General features: G+C 33.3%; 1 protein-coding gene across 1 annotated transcript; it reads left to right on the top strand.

Moving 5' to 3' along the window:
- Positions 1–4,277: 4,277 nt before the first annotated feature.
- On the top strand, positions 4,278–15,595 carry LOC128165699 (sulfotransferase 1C2-like). The gene is made up of 5 exons (XM_052830483.1): positions 4,278–4,779; positions 8,956–9,270; positions 13,432–13,523; positions 14,602–14,761; positions 14,968–15,595. Exons 1-5 carry the CDS (start codon positions 4,626–4,628, stop codon positions 15,087–15,089), a joined length of 843 nt encoding a protein of 280 aa, XP_052686443.1. The 5' UTR covers positions 4,278–4,625; the 3' UTR covers positions 15,090–15,595.
- The last annotated feature ends 5,274 nt before the right edge of the window (positions 15,596–20,869 follow it).

The raw sequence follows: 20,869 nt of genomic DNA, 5'->3' as shown, positions 1-20,869 counted from the left end.
AATTGAGTCGAAACTTGCTTTCAAGTATGATCCTAACATGTACTAAAGTATTTAAGATATATTGTTGTTTACATATTAATAAAAGTTATCTTAATACTTTTTATTTCTTTTTGATGTCAATAAATAGCTGACTTGAATAGAATAGCATCGGTGAATTGTCACAGCTTACATACATCTTCTAAAAGGCAATACATGCTTAATGTTTACAAAAACAAGGTTATTCAATATTATGTTTTCAGGATACACACTTTACAACAGAAATTGAACCATTTATCGAAACGTATATTAAATTCATTTGGTCATATTGTCTCCTTTTTAACAACAATTTTAAATTTAATATACACAGTGAAATTGAAGATAATGATGAAATTTTTAGCGATTGATATAACCGTCGAGGAAATTCGAGCTACTATTATTAAATTTACGGTCAAAATGTTGACAATCCTTGTTTTTACAAAAAAAGTCCGAGATATTTGTCTAACCTAGATAATGACTATTTCACACTGAGTTGAGGTTTTAACCTTGCTTTTAATCCACTGTTGGATACAGAAAACTATAGCAATGTTAATAATCCAAAAAACAAGGGATAACGTTCTTGTACTTATGAAGAAATTACAATTACTAGATTACTGTAGGATTCTTAATTCAGACAAAAAAGAATTTACTTGGAGAAAAATAAAATCCTCCAAAACAAGGCCGATTAAATTTGATTATATATTAAAGCTGACATGAATTCATAAGAGCATATTTGGTCGCCATATTAGTTTCGATCGCTCCTCTACTGCCACTGGGGTATATAAACCGGTTGAGAAAGTTACGGTCGGTTGCTTTCCGATCGAGGCATTCACGTTGCACGGACTTCTAAATGTATTAACTACACATTGTTCATGTAGTAAAATGTAGTAATAAAGAATAAAGAAAACAACAATCAATGAAATACAAAATATATTTATTCTTTGAATGGATGTCCAAGATACAGTGTATCTGTATTATTTTGCACAGACAGTGCTGCCTTACTTCGCATGCACATCAAACACGTTTGTCGTTCATACAGAGTGCATAACGTGTGCATCTTCATGAAAACCCTGGCGAAACTACATCCAACACAGTAGCTAAATGATGTTAAATCCAAGAAAGTAAGAACGTTTCTATCCGTTCCAAAAAAAACCTCCCCGTTTATAAAATCCATGCGATAATTGACATTGCTCGATCTGCCACAGTGTGTGGTTTGCGCATGTGCGATGTTATAACATACACAGGAAAACGGTCTACAATTATCGAGGAGTTTCTGAAGTATCTCCGCCTGTGAAATTCAGACAGAGAAGCTCACGTCACAGACCGCCGTTCTTGTTCTCTAACAGAGGCATTTACATTAGAAACACTGCGTTACATAGCACATACTCCATTGGCTATCCCGCACTACACATCAGAGACATGTACCATCAGAGGTCATACAATGGGAAAAGGGACGACGGTGATATTTTTTAACTGATTAGTATCTGATGTATTTTTTTAAAAGACGTGTATAAAACATATCAAATCGCAAATTTGACAGTTCATAATGAAGAAATAAAGATATCACATTTCTTAAATTTAACATAGTTACACATCTTGATGCATTTAGATACTGACCAATTTGTGGACAGTCCATCATAGCAAAGAATGGGGCGATCCTTTTACCTTTAGACCGGATCGATTTCTAGACAATTCCGGATTACTGTTGCCTGCTTCACATCCTCGTAGGCAAAGGTTGTTGACAGTTTTTTGTTGATCCAAGAGTTACTAATTAAAAAATTACAGAAAACGTCCACAAGATGTTTAGAATCATTGACTCATTTCTCTTCCCTTTTTTAGGTTATTGATATTTGGATCTGGCAAACGATCATGCATCGGAGAAGTCTTTGCAAAAAACAGGGTGTTTTTGTTTTTCGCTACTTTGATGCAGATCTGTACCGTCACAAAGCCCTCGGCCGAAACTTTAATACATCTAGGTCCTCGGGATATGATGCCAGGGTTGGTTCTTCAGCCCAAGCCTATGCAGTTCAAGTTAAGAACTGACCCAATGTCATCTGAAAGGTGAATGAAATGTCACTATAACTTGACTGGATGACATTGCCCGGCCAATTATCAACCTCATTTAAATTTTGTTCACTGATTGGCTTTTGTTTATCCTCTGGCTAATATTTTTTACATGTATAAATAAATTTTATGTATTTTTTTTGTTTTAATGTAGTTAGATATGTAGCAACCTATAAATGCGATTTTTTTGCGCACATCAAGATGTACTGTGTTGACTTCAGGATCAGGTAAATTACAATTTATATTCTGTTATTAGTTTCCTTCCGGTTTTCACCGGAGGGGACTATAGCTGTCCTCTGTGTCCGTCCGTCTGTCCGTCCGTCTGTCTGTCCCACTTCAGTTTTCCCACACTTGTTTTCTTCACGCGTTTGAGGAATAATGTGAAATTTGCTGAACAGCTTCAAAATGTCAAACTACAGATCAAGTTTACACTTTTGTAGCGTCTGGTTGACGTATTTTCGAGAAAATTAATTTTTTATATTCCAATTTTTTAATGTTCGGGTTCGTTATCGGGTTCGGTGTGAATTGAATAAACGAGAAAGTATGTAGTCAGTAATAATATCGTGCATTACTTTGACCATTCCTTTTATTGTTTCTAACAAACAAATAAGTTCCGTAATATACAGTCAAGCATTGTGTTGTAAATTTATTCGACAGGGTTTTTTGTATTATTACAATCGGGTTCGTGATATTCTGCATAACAGTGCATTGTTTTCACTTTTCACAAATTTCTACAAACCGGTAGGGGACGTTTATTAATTGCTTTATGCAATACTCTCAGAATGCTTGTTTATATCTAGTTTGATTTATCTTTTATCTCTGTTTTTCTACTTCATATGTTACATTAAATAAGTTTTAGTTTGCTATTTATTAAAGGTGTTTTAGCTTTTTTTTATACAAAACTTGAATAATGCTATGCAGACATGGGGTAATCGTAATTGAGTAATCGTAATCGATTAAAATGATTACCTTTTTCAAGTAATCGACAGTAATCTGTAATCGAAGAGATTTCTGATTACTTGTAATCTTAATTTAATCGATTTCAGCTAAAAATTTCAGTGTTATTAAAATTACTTTTTTGATTACTTTCAATTACTCTTCAGATAAATGTATAATTTGTGATGCATATATTATTAGAAAACATACATGTACTCTACAATTGTTATCTATAATATTATAATTAGAATAAAATTGATTTCATTCATGTAGTTATTATGATTTTCCTCTTTCACTTAAAATATAAATATTCGTTAACTTGAGTATATAATCAGATGATCAGTTGTTCAGTATGTGTTCACTCTGTCTTACAAATTTTTTTCATTATTTAACCTAATGTGTCTTAAAAAAATCACCAGATCTACCTATCTATTATTTGACCATTATTGACCTAGAGAGAGAGAGAGAGAGAGAGAGAGAGAGAGAGAGAGAGAGAGAGAGAGAGGAGAGAGAGAGAGAGAGAGATTACTCAGTAGAACTGCATTATGATTGATCATTATTGAGAGAGAAACAAAAAGGGGGGAGGGCGGTATACATGTATTTTGTGTCTATTATGCCAGAGAAAAAGACAAAGGGGTGTGTAAGTTTCACTAAGGGTGTTTGTCCTGGCCAGTTAAGGAATCCACAATGCAGTGAATGAGGTGTGACCACCCTAATGTTTAAATAACCATTTTCCAAAAGAAAAATCCGGTATATTGAAATGGTGAAAATGGCGAGTGGGCGTGCAAATAATTTGTATTGTAAAGTCAAATATTTTCAAAAGATGAAGCCTTTAAAATTAATTGAATTATTGAGATCAGGGAAAGTAGAACACTATTGATCATTTAACTGGAATGTGTTTCCAAAAATACATTGTAGATGATGGCGCTGAGTGCTGATTTTTTGTCAATATCTTTCAATTTGTTATGGTCTTTGTGAAAATAACATCCTAAATGACACGCTGTTTTCTCAACTGCAAACTGAATTAAGATTCGTTCTATCTGGCCCCTCGCTCTAACCAAGCTGAATGAAACACTGCGAAAATTTAAGTGTGGTGAATAACGCACATAAGTTGTTAAACCGGAAAAACATGCGTTAAACAAATGAGAAATTTTGTTTATGCAAAATGCAATTGGTTGGCTTGAAGATGGCCCATTTCTTTTCATTACTTCAGGGAAAAGGAAATCACTGCAGTAACAACGTCAACGTTCTTCGAAAGACTTGAAATTTGAACCGTTCTCTCAACAATGCAGTTTATTATCACTTATCGCATGCCCGGTTTACCATGTAATCGATGCATACGTGATAAAACATTGGAAGAGAAATTTGCGTTATTAATATTCACTAATGGTTTAAAATAGCTCTACTTAGAAATTAAGTGCTATCAGACAAACCTGACTGCACATAAATTCCTTTTGATCCTGACGATTGCATGCAGGAAAACGGATTTTTTGTCAGATTTGAACTAGTTACTTATTTCTAGCGGCGGGAGGGCAGATAAGAATCCATGTAAACAAATGAGCAAGCTGTACCTGGTTTTAAAGATAGTCCTTATACTAAAAACGTAAACAATGGCGGACGCAAACAAACGTGGCATATTTTTTGATGGAATATATCTCCCCACATTCAAACCATTGTTGGAAAATCCAGAAGTTCGATTGAATGCTATCAAGAACTTAGAAGGACGCTCTGATGATGTGCTTATTACAGCTTTCCCTCGATCAGGTAAGATTTAAAAGATGAACTTTGTCCCCAACAGACAGAAAAGTATTGACATGCACTAAACGGCAAGGAAAAAAAATGCACTTAGGTATACGTAGGTATTCAAATTTGAAAGTTTAAATCAAAGGCTTAATCAAAGGGTGACGGGGTTAATTATGATATTTGACAACGCAATAACTATGCAAGATATAAATTTTTGGTAGGGATACACTGTTACGTCCAATTCCCTTTATTTGCGTTCTCCATCCCCCCACCCCCTTCCTCAAATTAAAAACATTCCAAATTTTACTTGGTCTTTCCCATTAAAAACTACTGTTTTTTACTTGGCAACTATTGTGACGTTTTATAACGGATCGCGATGAATACACTCAAGTGAAAAATGTTGTCACCTGATATGTTAAAAAGCTATTAGAATCACATTATTGATAGGCATATCACTCTATTTTACTTAGACCAACCTATTATTTTCATCTTTATTCAAAAACCACAAATGGCTACAAACCACGATGATTTTCCGCTGTAATATTTTATCAGGAATCGCGATAATGCTTTTATTCCCGTAACAAAAATGTGTCAGAACTGATAAATATTCTAACAGTGTCGTTTTTTATTTACTCTTGTCTGAAAAACTATCAGAATTTATGTAGATTTCAAGCAATTCAAAATAGTTTATACAGCCTATCATCCTTTTCATTTTTTTTTGTAAAAGTATTTAACGCTTAGCACGGCATTTCTAATAATGAATTAATATTTGAACATCAATCGTAGAATTATAAGCAAGTTACAGAGCTCAATTCTGCTAGGTTTGAGTCATTTTTGCTCACATGAGTTCATTACATTCAACTTATGATTTTTAAACTTGGTATTTCCCATTCAGCATTTCAAATGTAAACGAACAAAGGAATGGCCTCAGCTCTGTGTGCAAACATAGAATTGTGAGCAATGCTCTATATCTAGCTTATAATTCGAAGCTTGACACTCAAATAGGGTTAGTAAATAGAAAATTGTAATCAATTAAAACAGAAAAACAAAGAGCACAATTTATTTTTCAAAATAAATCAGATATATACATGCACCTAGTACATATTTCTGTCAGCGATATTTAACTCTGTCTAAACTGAATAGACTCGAAAAAATGAATGCTGAGAATCTCAACAAAACATATTGCATTAATCAATCATAACGCAAAGAACATACCGAATTACTTAAAGAAAGAGTGAAATGTACATGTATTATAGTATGTTGTGAATACATCAGATATGGCTCATTTGCGCAGGTAAACAGTCAACTGTCTGATATTCGAAGTCTATGTTTGAATTGATCCGTAAAAATTAGAGGCGATTGTTTCACAAGTTAAAAAGCATAAATAATGAAAATAAAACAAAAATCAAAACAAGCTTACAACATCGTCAATAGTGAAAACTGTCAACTCATTGAACCTCATTTACTTCACGAAGTCGGCTCAGATTGCATGTTTCAAAGATTTCCTCCGCATGCGAACTGTTACACAAAAAACAAATTCGTCTTTTTCAGATCGACCCGTTTATCATACGTCCAACTAATGCTTTAACCACAAAGAACCTCGTTTTTGAAATGGAATATCAACCCGTCATCATAAACTGATTGACCCCCCCCCCCCCCTTTCCTTTTCTATTAATTTCGTACCAACTTAAAATTGAAACAAAATTAGCCCTTAATTTTCCCTTGATTTTTGCAATTTATAATTTCCTTTCCATAAGGATGATTTATGCTAAATTGCATTGAATATGACTGAATAGTTGTTGAGAAAAAGATTTTGTAAAATGCATCCCGGACAGACTGAGGACGGACAAAATGTGATGTTAAAAGCTCACTTTAGCTTTTAGCTTTTAGAAGAGCGTATGTATCAAACATGTAGTTATCCAATACCTGGGTGAGTAACATATTTTTTATGGGTTACTTAATTTATGATCTAATAAGGTTTCTATTATTTAATAAAAGATTATGAGCTCAGTTTGTCTGATAATGCTATAATGGTATAATTACATTTTTTCAAGAATTATACAAATAAATAATAATTTGATTTCATTTAGTCTAAAACATTTGGATCTATATACATTGTATTGCTAAAGGAAACTTCCCCACATATCAGCTCAAGTATCAATGATATTTCTAATTTAAATACTTACATAATGATAAATATACATGTCAAGTAAGTCACTTGGTTCTTGATAAACCATATTAATACAGGAGAAGAGGCATTTTGTTTACAGAGTGGATCTCTTCTCATTAAGACAAATATTGCTTAATCAGATAATCGCAGTCTGTTACAGTAAAGCTGTATGGTCTAATTCAAAGTTCAACAAGATGTGATTGATAAACATAAACGTCCTCATGAATAGCGTTTCATAATGAGAATATCATTGCACTGCATCTTCAGAACAACACACTTCTTTGTTTATATATCTACCAGCAAAGATCAATAAGAATTTTGTGCGTGGTTGTACAGTTTCCCTTAGCGGAAACATGACACGTGTAACTAATCTGAATTCCCTTTCAAGAAAATGCTCTTACCCCAAGTAAATAAAACATACTACTTCCACGAAAAATCCACATCCACATCCACAAATTTATACAACATAAATTGCCTTCTTAATATTATTTTACATGCTCCATTTACTTATAATCTTAACAGCATGTCGTATAATAACATAGCTTTACGTTTGCGATAAAAATGCATTACCGTATTCTCTGGTATGAGTATAATAATGTAGCGCAATGTTGTTTGTGAAATCAGTAAAAAAGCATCTTAAGGTTTCTAATCTTGTCTGATGCATATTCTGTCTCTGTTCTGAGACATTTTTTCAAAGCATGAATTGCTACAAATTATTAATCTATAAAAGCATGCAGGTAACTAAACCAAAGATTGTGAAATTGAAACTTGCTTGCTATTTGTATAAAAAAAATGTCACAGATTAAATGTAACAAGTTATTAATAAGAGTTTAATACTGATAATAAGACTGTAATTACATTTCGTGGAGACTTTTGCTACAATTTGTTTATACAAAGTAAGCCTATAGCGGCGAAACCCAAGAAACGCTACTCACCTACAGGGGTGACCTCCCCTAATCATTGGCGCGCTAGGGCCCGACAGGCGATTGTGGTGGGAACAGTATTCAAACAAAAGGAGGGAATCAAGTTCTGAGTCGGGGTCCAAACTCAAACCTGCCTCCCCTGGTATAACACCATCTGGGGATAAAACACCCCACAGTTGTAGGCCCCCAAAGCTTGCCCTTGGCACCAAGGGTCAAGCTGGTCCTTCATGTACCAATGAAGTGACCCATGAATCCTCCCTAGCACTGCAGATAAATAACTCTTGAGTTTTGAGACAGAAACTATAAAAAAATCTCCTTTGTGATAATCTTCGGATTCCGCCGACCCAAACCCATATTGTGACAATATGAATTTACAATACCCCCCCCCCCCCCCTCCCCCGTAAAAAAATATTAAATTGAAAAATACACAAGCTCATTGCTTGTATTCAAGGGCCTGTGCCGACACAAACGAAAAACCCATCTTAGTGGCAATAATGCCTTCGTTCAAACAAACCAACCCACAGCACAGAAAATAGTACACTCAGATTCAAACCCACAGCAAATTGCGCACATGTCCAACTTAATTACCCACATCCACATGCAGAGTTGTCGCGATTGCACTAGGATTAAAAGCATTTATCACGATATGGTGATAAATGCAATTAAACCAATTGGCTGACGAATCATAATAAGATAAACCTTGAGATTTATACAGTTCTCTGTTCTGTAAACTAGATGCATTTATCAAGATAGTACTGTAGTAAAGATCAGTCCAAACCTCGTGCATATTTACACCAAAATAAAAGCGGTACAGTTAAACGCTCCAACCCCCAACGAAAAAACGAAAAAAGAAAGCTTTATTCAACATCTTAATGATAAATTTCAAACAACAATAGTGTAAACAGTTATGTATGAATTATTCAAAGTAGTGCAATAATTCAATATTTAACAAAAGAACGTCGGTTAACCAAATTCTTATTAAATATTATAACCTTGCGATATGAATAAAGTTATCTTAATTTTTCGCAGGGGGTTAATTACAAAGTTAAAAGAATGCTCGACGTATTTAACTCTTGCATTATATTATTACATAATTATTCACAGGTACTCATTGGTTGTGGGAAATTACAAATATGCTGCTTACACAAGAGGATAAATATACTGAAAAAACGAAAGAAACTGCTTTCCTGGAATTTGTTGATGACTGGAGCAATATAGAAAAAATACCATCTCCAAGACTCCTCAACACTCATGTACCCTATCGCTGGCTTCCATTGCAACATGTTGCTAAACAAAGGAAAATTTTACACGTCATCAGGAACCCCAAAGATGTCTTTGTCTCTCTTTTCCATTTCCAGAAGAATTTTGGGTCTACCGAAGACTGGGACTCATTTTATAAATCTAAGGTTATTGGGTCTGGTAAGAAATCAATAAATGAATCCTTTTGGTAAAAATATAGAAACTTTGGTAATTTTGGATGCTGCATTTTCTCTTTTTAAAATAGTCAAAATAGAAATTCATATACTTTTAAAAGGCTCAAGATGTAAGATTGTACTAGAAAAAAACATTATTTCAAGCTTAACATAGACTTTCAAGAGATGATATTAAGCAAATCTTGGAATATATATTTTGAAATACAGTTTTTTTAATGATTAAGATGATTGAGCTTTACAGTCTAACTTATATTGTAAAGGGTACATAATATGTTAAAGAAATAAATTAGAAATATTTAATTGTTACAAGAACAATCACAAGGTTATTGTCCCCCGAGAAGAATAGATTTCATATCATATTTCCTATCATATTATGGGGAACCATAAACTATTGCTATTGTCCTTATAACCAGTAAATAGGTGATGTTTCATACGGAAAAAAATTATTTGTCGGTGATGCTCAAATACTTGTTGTTAAAACTAGAGGTGCTGTGAGCAAGCTCACAATTGATACCCCCAGCTAAGAAAAAAATCATAACTCATGTTTTTTTCTATTATAGAAAATATTGGATGAATCTATTTTGCTATCTATTATAAATATATAAATAACAACTGCTCTATTTTTTGTCCCCCGCCGCAACGCGGTGCGGGGACATAGAAATGCCGGGCGTCCGTCCGTGCGTCTGTGCGTCCGTCCGTCACACTTTTTTGTAAGCGCTCTCATGCCTACAAATTTTGACCGATTTTCATTAAATTTATACCAAATGTTTATACCACTAATACTTTGGTCAAGTTCGAAAATCAGCATTGGTCGATACTTTTTGTTGGAGTTATAGGACTTTGATCACAATAATGACTCTGTTTTATCCAAAAATTGACCTTGTAAGCGCTCTCATGCCTACTAATTTTGACAGATTTTCATTAAATTTATACCAAATGTTTATACTACTATTACCTTGGTCAAGTTCGAAAATCAGCATTGGTCGATACTTTTTGTTGGAGTTATGGAACTTTGTGACGGATTTATCACACTTTTTTGTAAGCGCTCTCATGCCTACAAATTTTGACGGATTTACATTAAATTTATACCAAATGTTTATACCACTATTATCTTGGTCAAGTTCGAAAATTAGCATTGGTCGATACTTTTTGTTGGAGTTATGGGACTTTGTGACCTTGTAAGCGCTCTCATGCCTACAAATTTTGACGGATTTTTATTAAATTTATACCAAATGTTTATACCGCTTATACTTTGGTGAAGTTCTTTTAGATTGTAGTATTTTGGATATATTTGCGACAGAAAAAATAGAAAAAAAAATGGGTGGTGGGGGTAAAAAAAATGTTCCTCCCAACCTCCCCACACATTTAATTCTGTAACAGCCCTGAATGTTTGAAAATATTCCAATATACAGTATACTAGTATACTGCTTGACCGGCGGGGGACCCTGGAATTCTATTCTTGTTAAAACTGTTAATGCTAATATGAGTTCACAAACTAATTTCTATTCTTTAAATTCCATTTTATTTCAAGTTAACTGTTAATTCATGGGGACATTTGCATCCTTATGATAACAAACATGACTCGAATCAAACTTAATATAAACATTTTGAATTATTGGTTTACTGAGCACGATTTTTTCCGAAATGTTTTTTTCATACATTTTTTTCCAAAAAAAAAAAATACATCGGGGCAGGCCATTTTCAGACAGACGGGGATGAGAATCTAAAAAAAAATTATGTGGCCTGAACAAGCTTTGTGTCAAATTTTAGCTTCTAATTATTTTCATTAATACAAGACATGACAGACAAGAATTAAGCATTTTTTAAAACAATGACCTTGAACTTCCTCAATTGACATTGGGTCAAGGTCATGACACACCCTCAGGTTATAAGCAATCTATATGTGAATTAAGAACTTCCAATATTTGCCCATGGACCGGACATGAATGTTGCAGTTTTCTGCCAGTGACCTTGACCATATGACCTCGGCTCAAGGTCATGACACATTCTTAGGTCAAAAACAATCCTGTGGAAAGTAAGAACATTCAATGCTTCTCCATAAGAAAGATATGGACCGGACACGAATTTTGCACAGACAGACGGACAGACAAGGTGTGTCCTATATACCCCCCCCCCTCGATTGCGGGGGGTATAAAAAGTTCAAGTTATTTGACTTTGAACATTACGACTACATGTAACGACAATAACTTCAGAAGAGTTCCGATAATAAAAGGGTAACATGGTCTTGAATAAATAACAAGTTTATTTGTATGAATTGGAAGTGGTGTGAATTAGATGTGGATACTAAAAAATTCAAAAGAATTTGAGGTCACAAAATCTTATCAAAATCAATAGCATCTAAACGAACGATTTTTCAATGCTATGTACAACCATTCCCCTTGACAAATTAAAATCTAGGCTTTTTGATATCATCGACAGTTGTTTCTTCAATAAAAATGGAAGTCTAAAAAATCTAAAAGATTTTGTTAAAAGCCATTCTGATTGCACACACAAGTACTCTGAAGTTGACATTAAAAGATGCTTGAGTTTCTCATAGACAACATCTATGTAGTTTTTGGAAATCAAGTCTTCCAACAGTCTGTTGGAATTCCCATGGGTACAAATTGTGCCCCATTGTTAGCAGACCTATTTTTGTATTCTTATGAAGCAGAATTTGTTTAAAAACTTGTACGTGAAAAAAAATAAATCACTTGCTGTGACTTTCAACTCAACATTCAGGTATATCGGCGACGTATTATCAATTAACAATAGTTATTTCCATACTTATATAGACTCGATATATCCTTGTGAACTTGAAATAAAAGATACCACAGAGTCTGCGTCATCTGTTTCATATTTAGCTATTTTACTGGAAATTGACGTTGATGGTAACCTAACAACAAAACTTTATGATAAACGCTATGACTTTTATTTTTCTATAGTCAACTTTCCTTACTTATGTAACAATATACCTTCACCACCTGCCTATGGTGTTTTTTGTCTCTCAGTTAATTCAATACACAAGGGCATGCTCTTCATATAAACAGTTTCCAAAGCAAGGCAAGCTATTGACAAACAACTTGATAAAACAGGACTATCAATAGTCTCGTTTGAAGTCATTTTTTCGTAAGATCTATTGTCGATACAACGACATTATCATCAAATCTTCCACTAGGTCGAATGCTGACTGACGTTTTTCATACTAATTGTTAGACCATAATTAATCACCTAAATGTCTACGGACTTATCCGTTTTTTCCCGACCACACGGGGGGTGTGACCCGTCAGCAGAGGATGCTCTCTCCTCCTCCTAGGCACCTCAATCTTTTTAGAAGTCCGTGTTGCTCTGCTTTGAATTTGTATTACGTTTCATGGAGTTTTGGGATGGTTGACAGTTGTCATTTTTTTCATTTTACATAGGAAAATTGCAGAAAAGTACATTGTATAATGATACAAAAACTGTTTGCATCAGTCATTTACATGCACTCTAAATATTAAAACTGAGTATAAAAACATAAATTCATGACAGCCACATTTTTTTAACATGCGTGAATGTCAAATAAGAACATAACCATTGACATAGTTATTTTTTTAATAAGCAGAACCCTTTCATTGATCTAGGAGCCAATATCCGAGCCATGTATTTCACTGTTTTAGTAGAAGGCTTTTCTTGCACACTCAAATCATGGCCCTAGCTTGCATGTTCAATATTGAGGCGTTTTGCAACAAGATTTGAAAAAATGCCATTTATAATCAATAGATTGGGGACCATCTTCACAAAACCTCTCACTCAGGTACCATGCAATTTGACTTTTTGTTGAACCTGACTGTATTATTTTGAGGATAATATCACGATTTTTCATCAGAAACTCTTACTTAGCTTATAGGGTAATGGGTTTAAAAGAAAAAAAAACACCCGTGCGTGTGCATACATATGATAACCGCCATTGTGCACTTTATTAGTGAAGATAAAAGGTTACAAATTTTATATATATATATATATATATATATATATATATATATATATATATATATATATATATATATATACACACCATTATCTTTGGTAACGGTTGAAGCGAACAGAAATTTGCGTTTGAGTTAAGATCCTAACAATGAAAGGAATTCCAGTTGAAATATTTTTACAGGTACCAATTATGGTGGTTGGTTAGAGTACGAGCGAACATTCATCTTGGAAAGTAAAAATGTTCATGTCATTTTTTATGAAGATATCAAATTAGTAAGTAGAATATTGACACAGAAACTGAACTTTATGTATCATGGCGGAAACAACTTTTTGAATTTTGAATATAAATAATTTCATACATCATAAACAACAAGCATTCAAAAATTATTTACAGCTCATATTTGAAAGATTACTAATTCAAATGCATGATTAAAAAAGGCGTTTCATTATTAAAATGTACCTTTTTCATATGGAGCTAAAAAAAATTTTTTTTCCAATAACCTTACATATAATGATATTTTATAGTCACCTAATCACTCCGATGACCTATTGCTACTGGTCCTCGTCTGTCGTTGTGCATCGTCCGATAACAAAGTTAGATCGTGAACTTTTTGAAAAGTTCATCAATTGTTTAACACTTTTGATTTAAAGAATTTCTAAGATAGAAGGTATCAAAACTACCCCCAAGGTCTCCTTTATGGGGCTAACTAGGCAAAGAGATCATTTTAAAAAATGTATTCTTTTCTGCTCCCAAACAAGTGGAGAATAAATTTAAGTGCATTGTAATGGTGTCCATGAAGCTCTCTAGCTAAATATGAAATTCGAGACCGCCAGGTCTGGGTTCAGGCCCTTGAGCGGAGCCAACGATGCAATACAGTAACAATTAATAAAACCAGCAGCCCAGTCCTTGTGAAACTTATATCATAGATTTTATTTACCACAATTTAATGCAAAAAAACTGAAAAAACTGAAAAAAGTCCGCTTTAAAGTGGCTATTTTTACCTTATTTAAAAAATGCAAACAATAGACAATAGAATTAGGCCCTTTAAGTTAATCTGATGTATCCGTTGGTATACATCAAATAATAAAAGCAGGTGTAACAGTCAAAGGAATCTCGGATTGGGGTTAAGATGAAGCTCAAAATTCACACATGAGACTCCCTGACAGGTCCATCTACGGGCTTTGGTACTCGGGTGACCGTTATGGCATGTAGACTTTTTGTTATTTTTTTTTCAAAAGCAATATTGTATAAAAATGCATTATTTATTGCCTTTTTTATTCCGAAATTTTACTTTTTCTTATCTTTCAATTGAGATTTAATCTAAAATATATGCATGTATTTCTTTTCTAGAAGCCAACAGAAGAAATAAAAAGATTGGCAAAATTTCTGAATGTCGAGTGTGCAGATGATTTGATTGCGAATATAGCCGAAAAATGTGAATTTGACAAATTAAAGAAAGCTCACGTGACGGTTAAGAAAACCGAATCTAAAGTCCAGCACTACAGAAAAGGCAAGTGTGTTTATGCTTAAAGACAAATATTTATCTTATACATAATATATATAATTTTTATTTTAGAGACGCAAGCTCTTATTATGTAGTAAATTGGTCAAAGACAACACACTTATTTAAAAATCCATTTTCCGTGTAAACAAATCATAAATAGTTATATCGGAATGAGTTGCTACAGATGCATAAGATTTTTTATTTTTATATAGGTGAAATCGGAGATTGGAAGAATCATTTCACGGTTGCTCAGAATGAAGAATTTGACGAACTATTTAGAACAAAAATGGCAGGTTCTTTGCTTTGCTCAAAATATTGCCCAACAACTTCATAAGATTTACCTTGATTACTTGACCAGGGTAGAAAACAGTTAAGGATAATTCATTCTTTCCGTATTTGAAAACACAACTAAAAGAACAAATATGATGTTGCTTCTTAATATTGTATATAAGCTCTTTGTTTCATCATATTGATTGTAAACGTTTTTTATTACCATTTTTCTATCAAACAAATTGATAAAGTGATTTGTTTAAATCTTAAAAAAATGACCCCCCCCCTCCTTGGGGTCTGAACTTGATTTAATTAGAATTAATCAAGTACATGGCGCTTTCAGACCACAAGGATTATGTTTTGCATAAATTATCTAATCAATCACATCATTGATTACATCAGTAATGGGAGTTATGAATTATTTTAGTTGTAAAATATTACGGCATAAAGAATGAAATATTAATAATTTTATGATTAATTGTATAAACTTATTAATTATTGTTATATAATCATCTATTGTCATTTTCCTGATTTTGTTTAGACAATAAAGTCACAAAAGTGGCAGAGTGCAACATACCTATTTGTTATGTGATGTGTTACTGTACAGGTGGTTCAATTTCGAGCAGATAGAGGTTAATTATTTCATGAATATGCGTGCAATAATGATGTATGCAGTAATGGTCTATTTTGAAAATTATCAATTATGGATAAAAGCTTTTAGTTCTTTGGTATTATAAAGTATTGACTTTAATTATGATTAAATTTGTCAGTATTTTAAAATTGTTAACATATGCTTTGTCTCATGTATAGACAGTGACTTTAGTAACTGATAGTTTTGAGTCTTGATCTGTTACGGACTTGGAAAGTTGGGCTTATAGTTGAGTATTTAATATCAAGGTTAAGCAATCACCTATCCTCTTAAAACATCTCGTAGTTACTGTAGCTTGTTCACACAAGCAGATAGTTAAGAAAAAGAAGTAAAAAAAATATATATATTCAAAGCCATTAATCTTAATATTTCGAGAAACTAGTTCTAAAAAAAATATATATCTAATACAGCCTAAAGCAGTGAACTAGATGACTGAATAATGATTCTGCATTTGTATTTGTAATGATTCAGTACATTGATAAATATATAAAAATAACTGAATGCTGAAAAAAAAAATTGAGGGAAAAAATTTAATTCATATTAATTTAAAGTTGATGTACTATATAAACTGAACAAGAATAACTTGAAATGTTGAAATATTTCAGATATGAATGATCAAAACAAATGTATATGATAATACATTGTTATCCTTTCCTTACTGGTATTAAAATATTTTGTCTACAATATATGTTTCTCAACAAGCAGCAATCGGTAATACATGTAAATGGTGCACAGTAGATATATTGCATTTTTTGTCTTTTTGTACTAATGATATCCTTCAAAGAGAAGTTTAGCATTTGCACCATTTTCAATCACCAGCAAACTTAAGCTTGGCCGGCATTGCAGTAACAATGAAGGTAATGATTGCTCAACATGTGAACTCAATAAAATCGTCACAATATATAAACAGTTCACCATTATAGCATGAAACGCTTTTATAACGCTTAAAAAAGAGCTTACCGCCACACATAGAGAATTTTACACACAATACAATGAAATTAGTACTGGATATAGATGAAGTGAACTTTTCCCTTCGTATCAAAATGTTGCACCGCATTAAATGATAAGGTGGCTGCACATGAGGAGTGCACCCCATGACGTAACAATTGAACAACAATATACAGTACCGATCAGACCCAATCTAGAAAGTAAACCCCAACTTAACCCTAGGTTTACTTTTTACGTTTACTAGAGTTGACCCAGAGTAAACCAAGGGAGGACACAGAGAGTAAAACCAAATCTGGGCTGCGTTCAAGATCGTAGCAGCTAGCATAGCCGCTAGGTCTTATATACATGTATCTAGGTCTATTGAACGGACCGCTAGGTGTCAGATTTGAAGTTGGAAATATTCAAGTAAAGTCTAAATACATCGACATAATTTGTTAATTTTAAACGAAAATATACATGTTAGAATTGATTATAACTTAAAGGATCAACAAAATATTAGTAAGTTTATAGATTTCAAGTTTGTTACAAAGTGGTAAGCAAGGTGGCCATCTTGTATTTGATACTAAGCATAAAATATTTAGGCTACGAATATCTACGTAGCGGCTAGGCTAGCTTACCGTTCGACTACCTAGCCCTACGTAGCAGCTACGAGCTTGAACGCAGCCCAGAAGTATACCAATGAATGTAGACGCAACATGTGTATTTGGAAAATACAAGGGGCAGGAATTTCACACTTCAGTGTGTACGGTTGAAACTAAAAGCACTTCCCCGAGTAAACCCCGAATGGACTCAAGTTTTCAAATAGCAGACCCAGAGTAAACGCAAAGTAAATCCACGGTTTAGTTGGGGTTTACTGTGGTGTTAGGTTGGGTCTGATCGGTAACTGTACATTATGGATGAGTTTAACATATCATTTAATAAAGATTCATTCATACCATATAATGAGTTATCCACTGCATATAATGATATAACGACACTCTGTAATGATATTTCCGCTTCATATAAAGATTTTTATCCCTAAATATAATGATGTAATGACAGTATAAAATAATTTTAGCAGTGTATATACTCAGTAAGGTTGTTACCACTGCATATAATATCATCATTGTATATTAAAAATATATCAAATCACATTAAATAAGTTCTGGTTAATTGGGCAAGTTCAATGTCACTATAAGAAAAAAAATCCATAAACGATAAACGACGATAAATCCTTAGATCTATTGTTCACATCACACCCTTCCTTGGTGAACAGATTTAAGCCTGCTTACAACCTTTAAGCAGGATTGACCATGACATGATTCTGACCGACACCTTACGGAGTAAGCCTGCAAAACGAAAAACATTTAATGGTACAAAACTGACACCATCAATATCAAGAAGGCAAACATAAATATGAGAAAGACTTCATTGATACTGCCTTTACAAAAAAACGCTTATAAAAAAGCAAGATCAATGAATCCTAAAGATATGGATATAAAAAAGTACTGAAGTACTGACTGGAGTTGATTTTATTGTTATTATATTTGATATCAACGCTATGTTATTTTGCATGGCAAGTAGTGTTTTAGCTCTATTTGAATAATTACGCACAGTTTTTCGTATATAAATTCTCAGGCTTTTCCGACAAGAATAATGAGCTATGGACGGAAAACCCCATATGAATCACGTTGTGTAATGTTTTTAGAGTTAAAGCCATCAAACTCAACGATGAATTTATCAGTAATCGAAAAATATCTGGAAAAGTGTATCAAAGCAATTTTTAACAAAGAAATAATAAAGCCTAGTCTGCCCTTAGACCATGGTTGATCTACTCAATAACCAATTCCAGTTAGCTTATAATCGGGAGGACCTCTCTTACTTACCAGACAAGGGACCATTTCCACATTCAGCTCGGACGGACATACCTATAAACAGCCACGGTGTTTAAAATTGTATGGGGATTTAAACCACCCAAAACCACTGGACCTGCCATGATATCCGGCCGATTCTTGAAGGACTATGCTATGGAACTCTCCAACATACCTCCAAAACTGCACCAGTTCCCCATTGATATTGGTACAATACCAGATGACGGATGAAGAGCTTCCATCGTACCCATCTTCAAGAAGAGAGAAAATACACGCTTACCAACTATAGATCTGTTTCTTTAACATCTTTATGCTGAAAACGTATTGAAAACGTAGTCCACGATAACATCATGAAAATATTAAACAACAACACGGTTTTAAACCCGAGATATCTTTGGAAACACAACTCATCATTGCCATTTATAAGCTAGCCAGCTGGGGTATGGCATCCAGGGAACAGATAAGATTTAGTCCTTCTAGACTACTCCAAGGAATTTAACAAAATGACCCATGAGAGACCTTTACAGAAACAAAAGTTCTATGGAATGAGTGGTCACACCATCAATTGGGTCCTATCATGTCGGACACAAGAGGTCATCATTGAGAAAAGATCATCAGTGAGAAAAGATCATCATTGAGAAAAAATCGTCACCAACGGACAATTATTAAATGATTTTATAAAGGCTTTACAGATGATAAATATTATACATATTTCAAACGACCAAACCTTATTTTTAGAGAGAGGACAACATCTACCTATTTGTATTATAGTTTTTCACTTTAAGTCTTTTTGTCAAAATAAATATTATGGTAAATGGAAATGAAATGAATAACGCGTGATTATATCAAATATAAAAAAAACCCGATTTTAAAGAAGTTGATCACAGAAGAAACGAAGTCTGTGTCTTTTTAATTTCACTGAGGGATTTTTTCATATACATATAATTATATGTTTTCCGAATGTATGAATGCAAACTTTATATTTATTAATTCATATTATTAAAGAAGGGGCATTAATTCGTATCAGATGTCCTTTGCAAAACGAGGCGGAGCTTGTCGGCAGGAAAGGATTTTATGCTTTAAACGTGCAGGTCATACATTATTTAACACATATCTGAAACTCTCTCTCTCTCTCAATTTTTGAGATATCTTTATAAAATTGAATTTATTTCTATCCTACCTTATAGCCATCCTAATAAAATCTTCATTAAATGAGAATGAATTGTAGATGTCTTGTGATGCAACATATCGTTTATGTAAATTGTTTGCAAAATGGCCCGAAAGTGTACACGATTTCCGTGTATGTAAAGAATCCTTGCTTGCTAGGATTATTGAGACCAGCGAGTACATAAATTTAAAAATCAGTTTTTTTATAAGCAAAAATTTGAAAGGAAAAATAAAATACACACGTATATAAATATATTTCATCCACTTCATTTTTCATTTCACTTAGATGCGCGCACAGGTTTGATCCTAAGTGATTCTGGCTATGCCTTAAAAAGATATTTGATGGTACCCTACCTGACTCAATCAAACAAAACCGAGGAAAACTTCGATTATCCCTTGTGTTGCACTAGGATGACGATTGAGCAAGCGATTGGAATCCTTAAGAGGCGATTTTCTTGCCTTCATATATGTTATATGTACAAATGCATAGAATATTAGCATGCAATTTACTCAGAATACTTTTTTCAAGTACAAGTCCCTTTTATATTTTACTGCGGTTGGTATTCAATTTTGACTTTTATTTTATTTGTATTTAAAGGATTACGAGATCAGCCAGAACAAGCTTGTTCTTTTGCGATGGCCTGTGATGTGTTTCTCAATCTGAGCATTGAGCGACAATATATTGTGAACACGGAGGTCGGAGTACGGTACCATATCGCACAGGCCTTTTTCGCAAATTGATAAACTGGTAAAATATATTACATTAATAGAAAAAATAGATGATTTATTGTTCACTAATTAATTTCGCCCTTTAAGTTTCTCCGATCCTCAGGTACCAAAAATTGAAAGTGTAAATTTTAACACAAATGGCGTTTTACAGTCTCATACTAATGATTATAATTATAAAAGAAGCATTTATATGTATTGTTTCCATGTGGTTTTCAAAGATAATGCATTATCACCCATATAGATTTATATAAGGAAAAAGAAGTGACTTCAAGGTTTTGCTAATTTGTATTCAGTAGAGTATGATTACACTTGACTGCTGCACATAAAAACATTCAGTAGATATGTAGATGTAAAATAAATAAATACAAATGTGCTGTATCCAGTATTATAATCATGGAAATAAAAGAAAATATCAATTACATCATGTATGAGAAAAGTTATCTTTCTTTAAAAAAGTCAACAACAGGTATAATAATGTTCCTGCGCTTTGTTACTCTTGGT

Source organism: Crassostrea angulata, chromosome 1 (assembly GCF_025612915.1).
Source record: "Crassostrea angulata isolate pt1a10 chromosome 1, ASM2561291v2, whole genome shotgun sequence".
NCBI lineage: Eukaryota > Metazoa > Mollusca > Bivalvia > Ostreida > Ostreidae > Magallana > Magallana angulata.
Note: the sequence above shows the minus strand (reverse complement) of the source record. Positions and strands in the feature narration are given on the sequence as shown.

Bases quoted from the DNA above. Each gene is read 5' to 3' on its own strand.
- LOC128165699 (XM_052830483.1), top strand. From the start codon at position 4,626: ATGGCGGACGCAAACAAACGTGGCATATTTTTTGATGGAATATATCTC. The intron at 4,780-8,955 runs GTAAGATTTAAA...AATTATTCACAG, and splicing joins TACAGCTTTCCCTCGATCAG to GTACTCATTGGTTGTGGGAA. The intron at 14,762-14,967 runs GCAAGTGTGTTT...ATTTTTATATAG, and splicing joins AGTCCAGCACTACAGAAAAG to GTGAAATCGGAGATTGGAAG.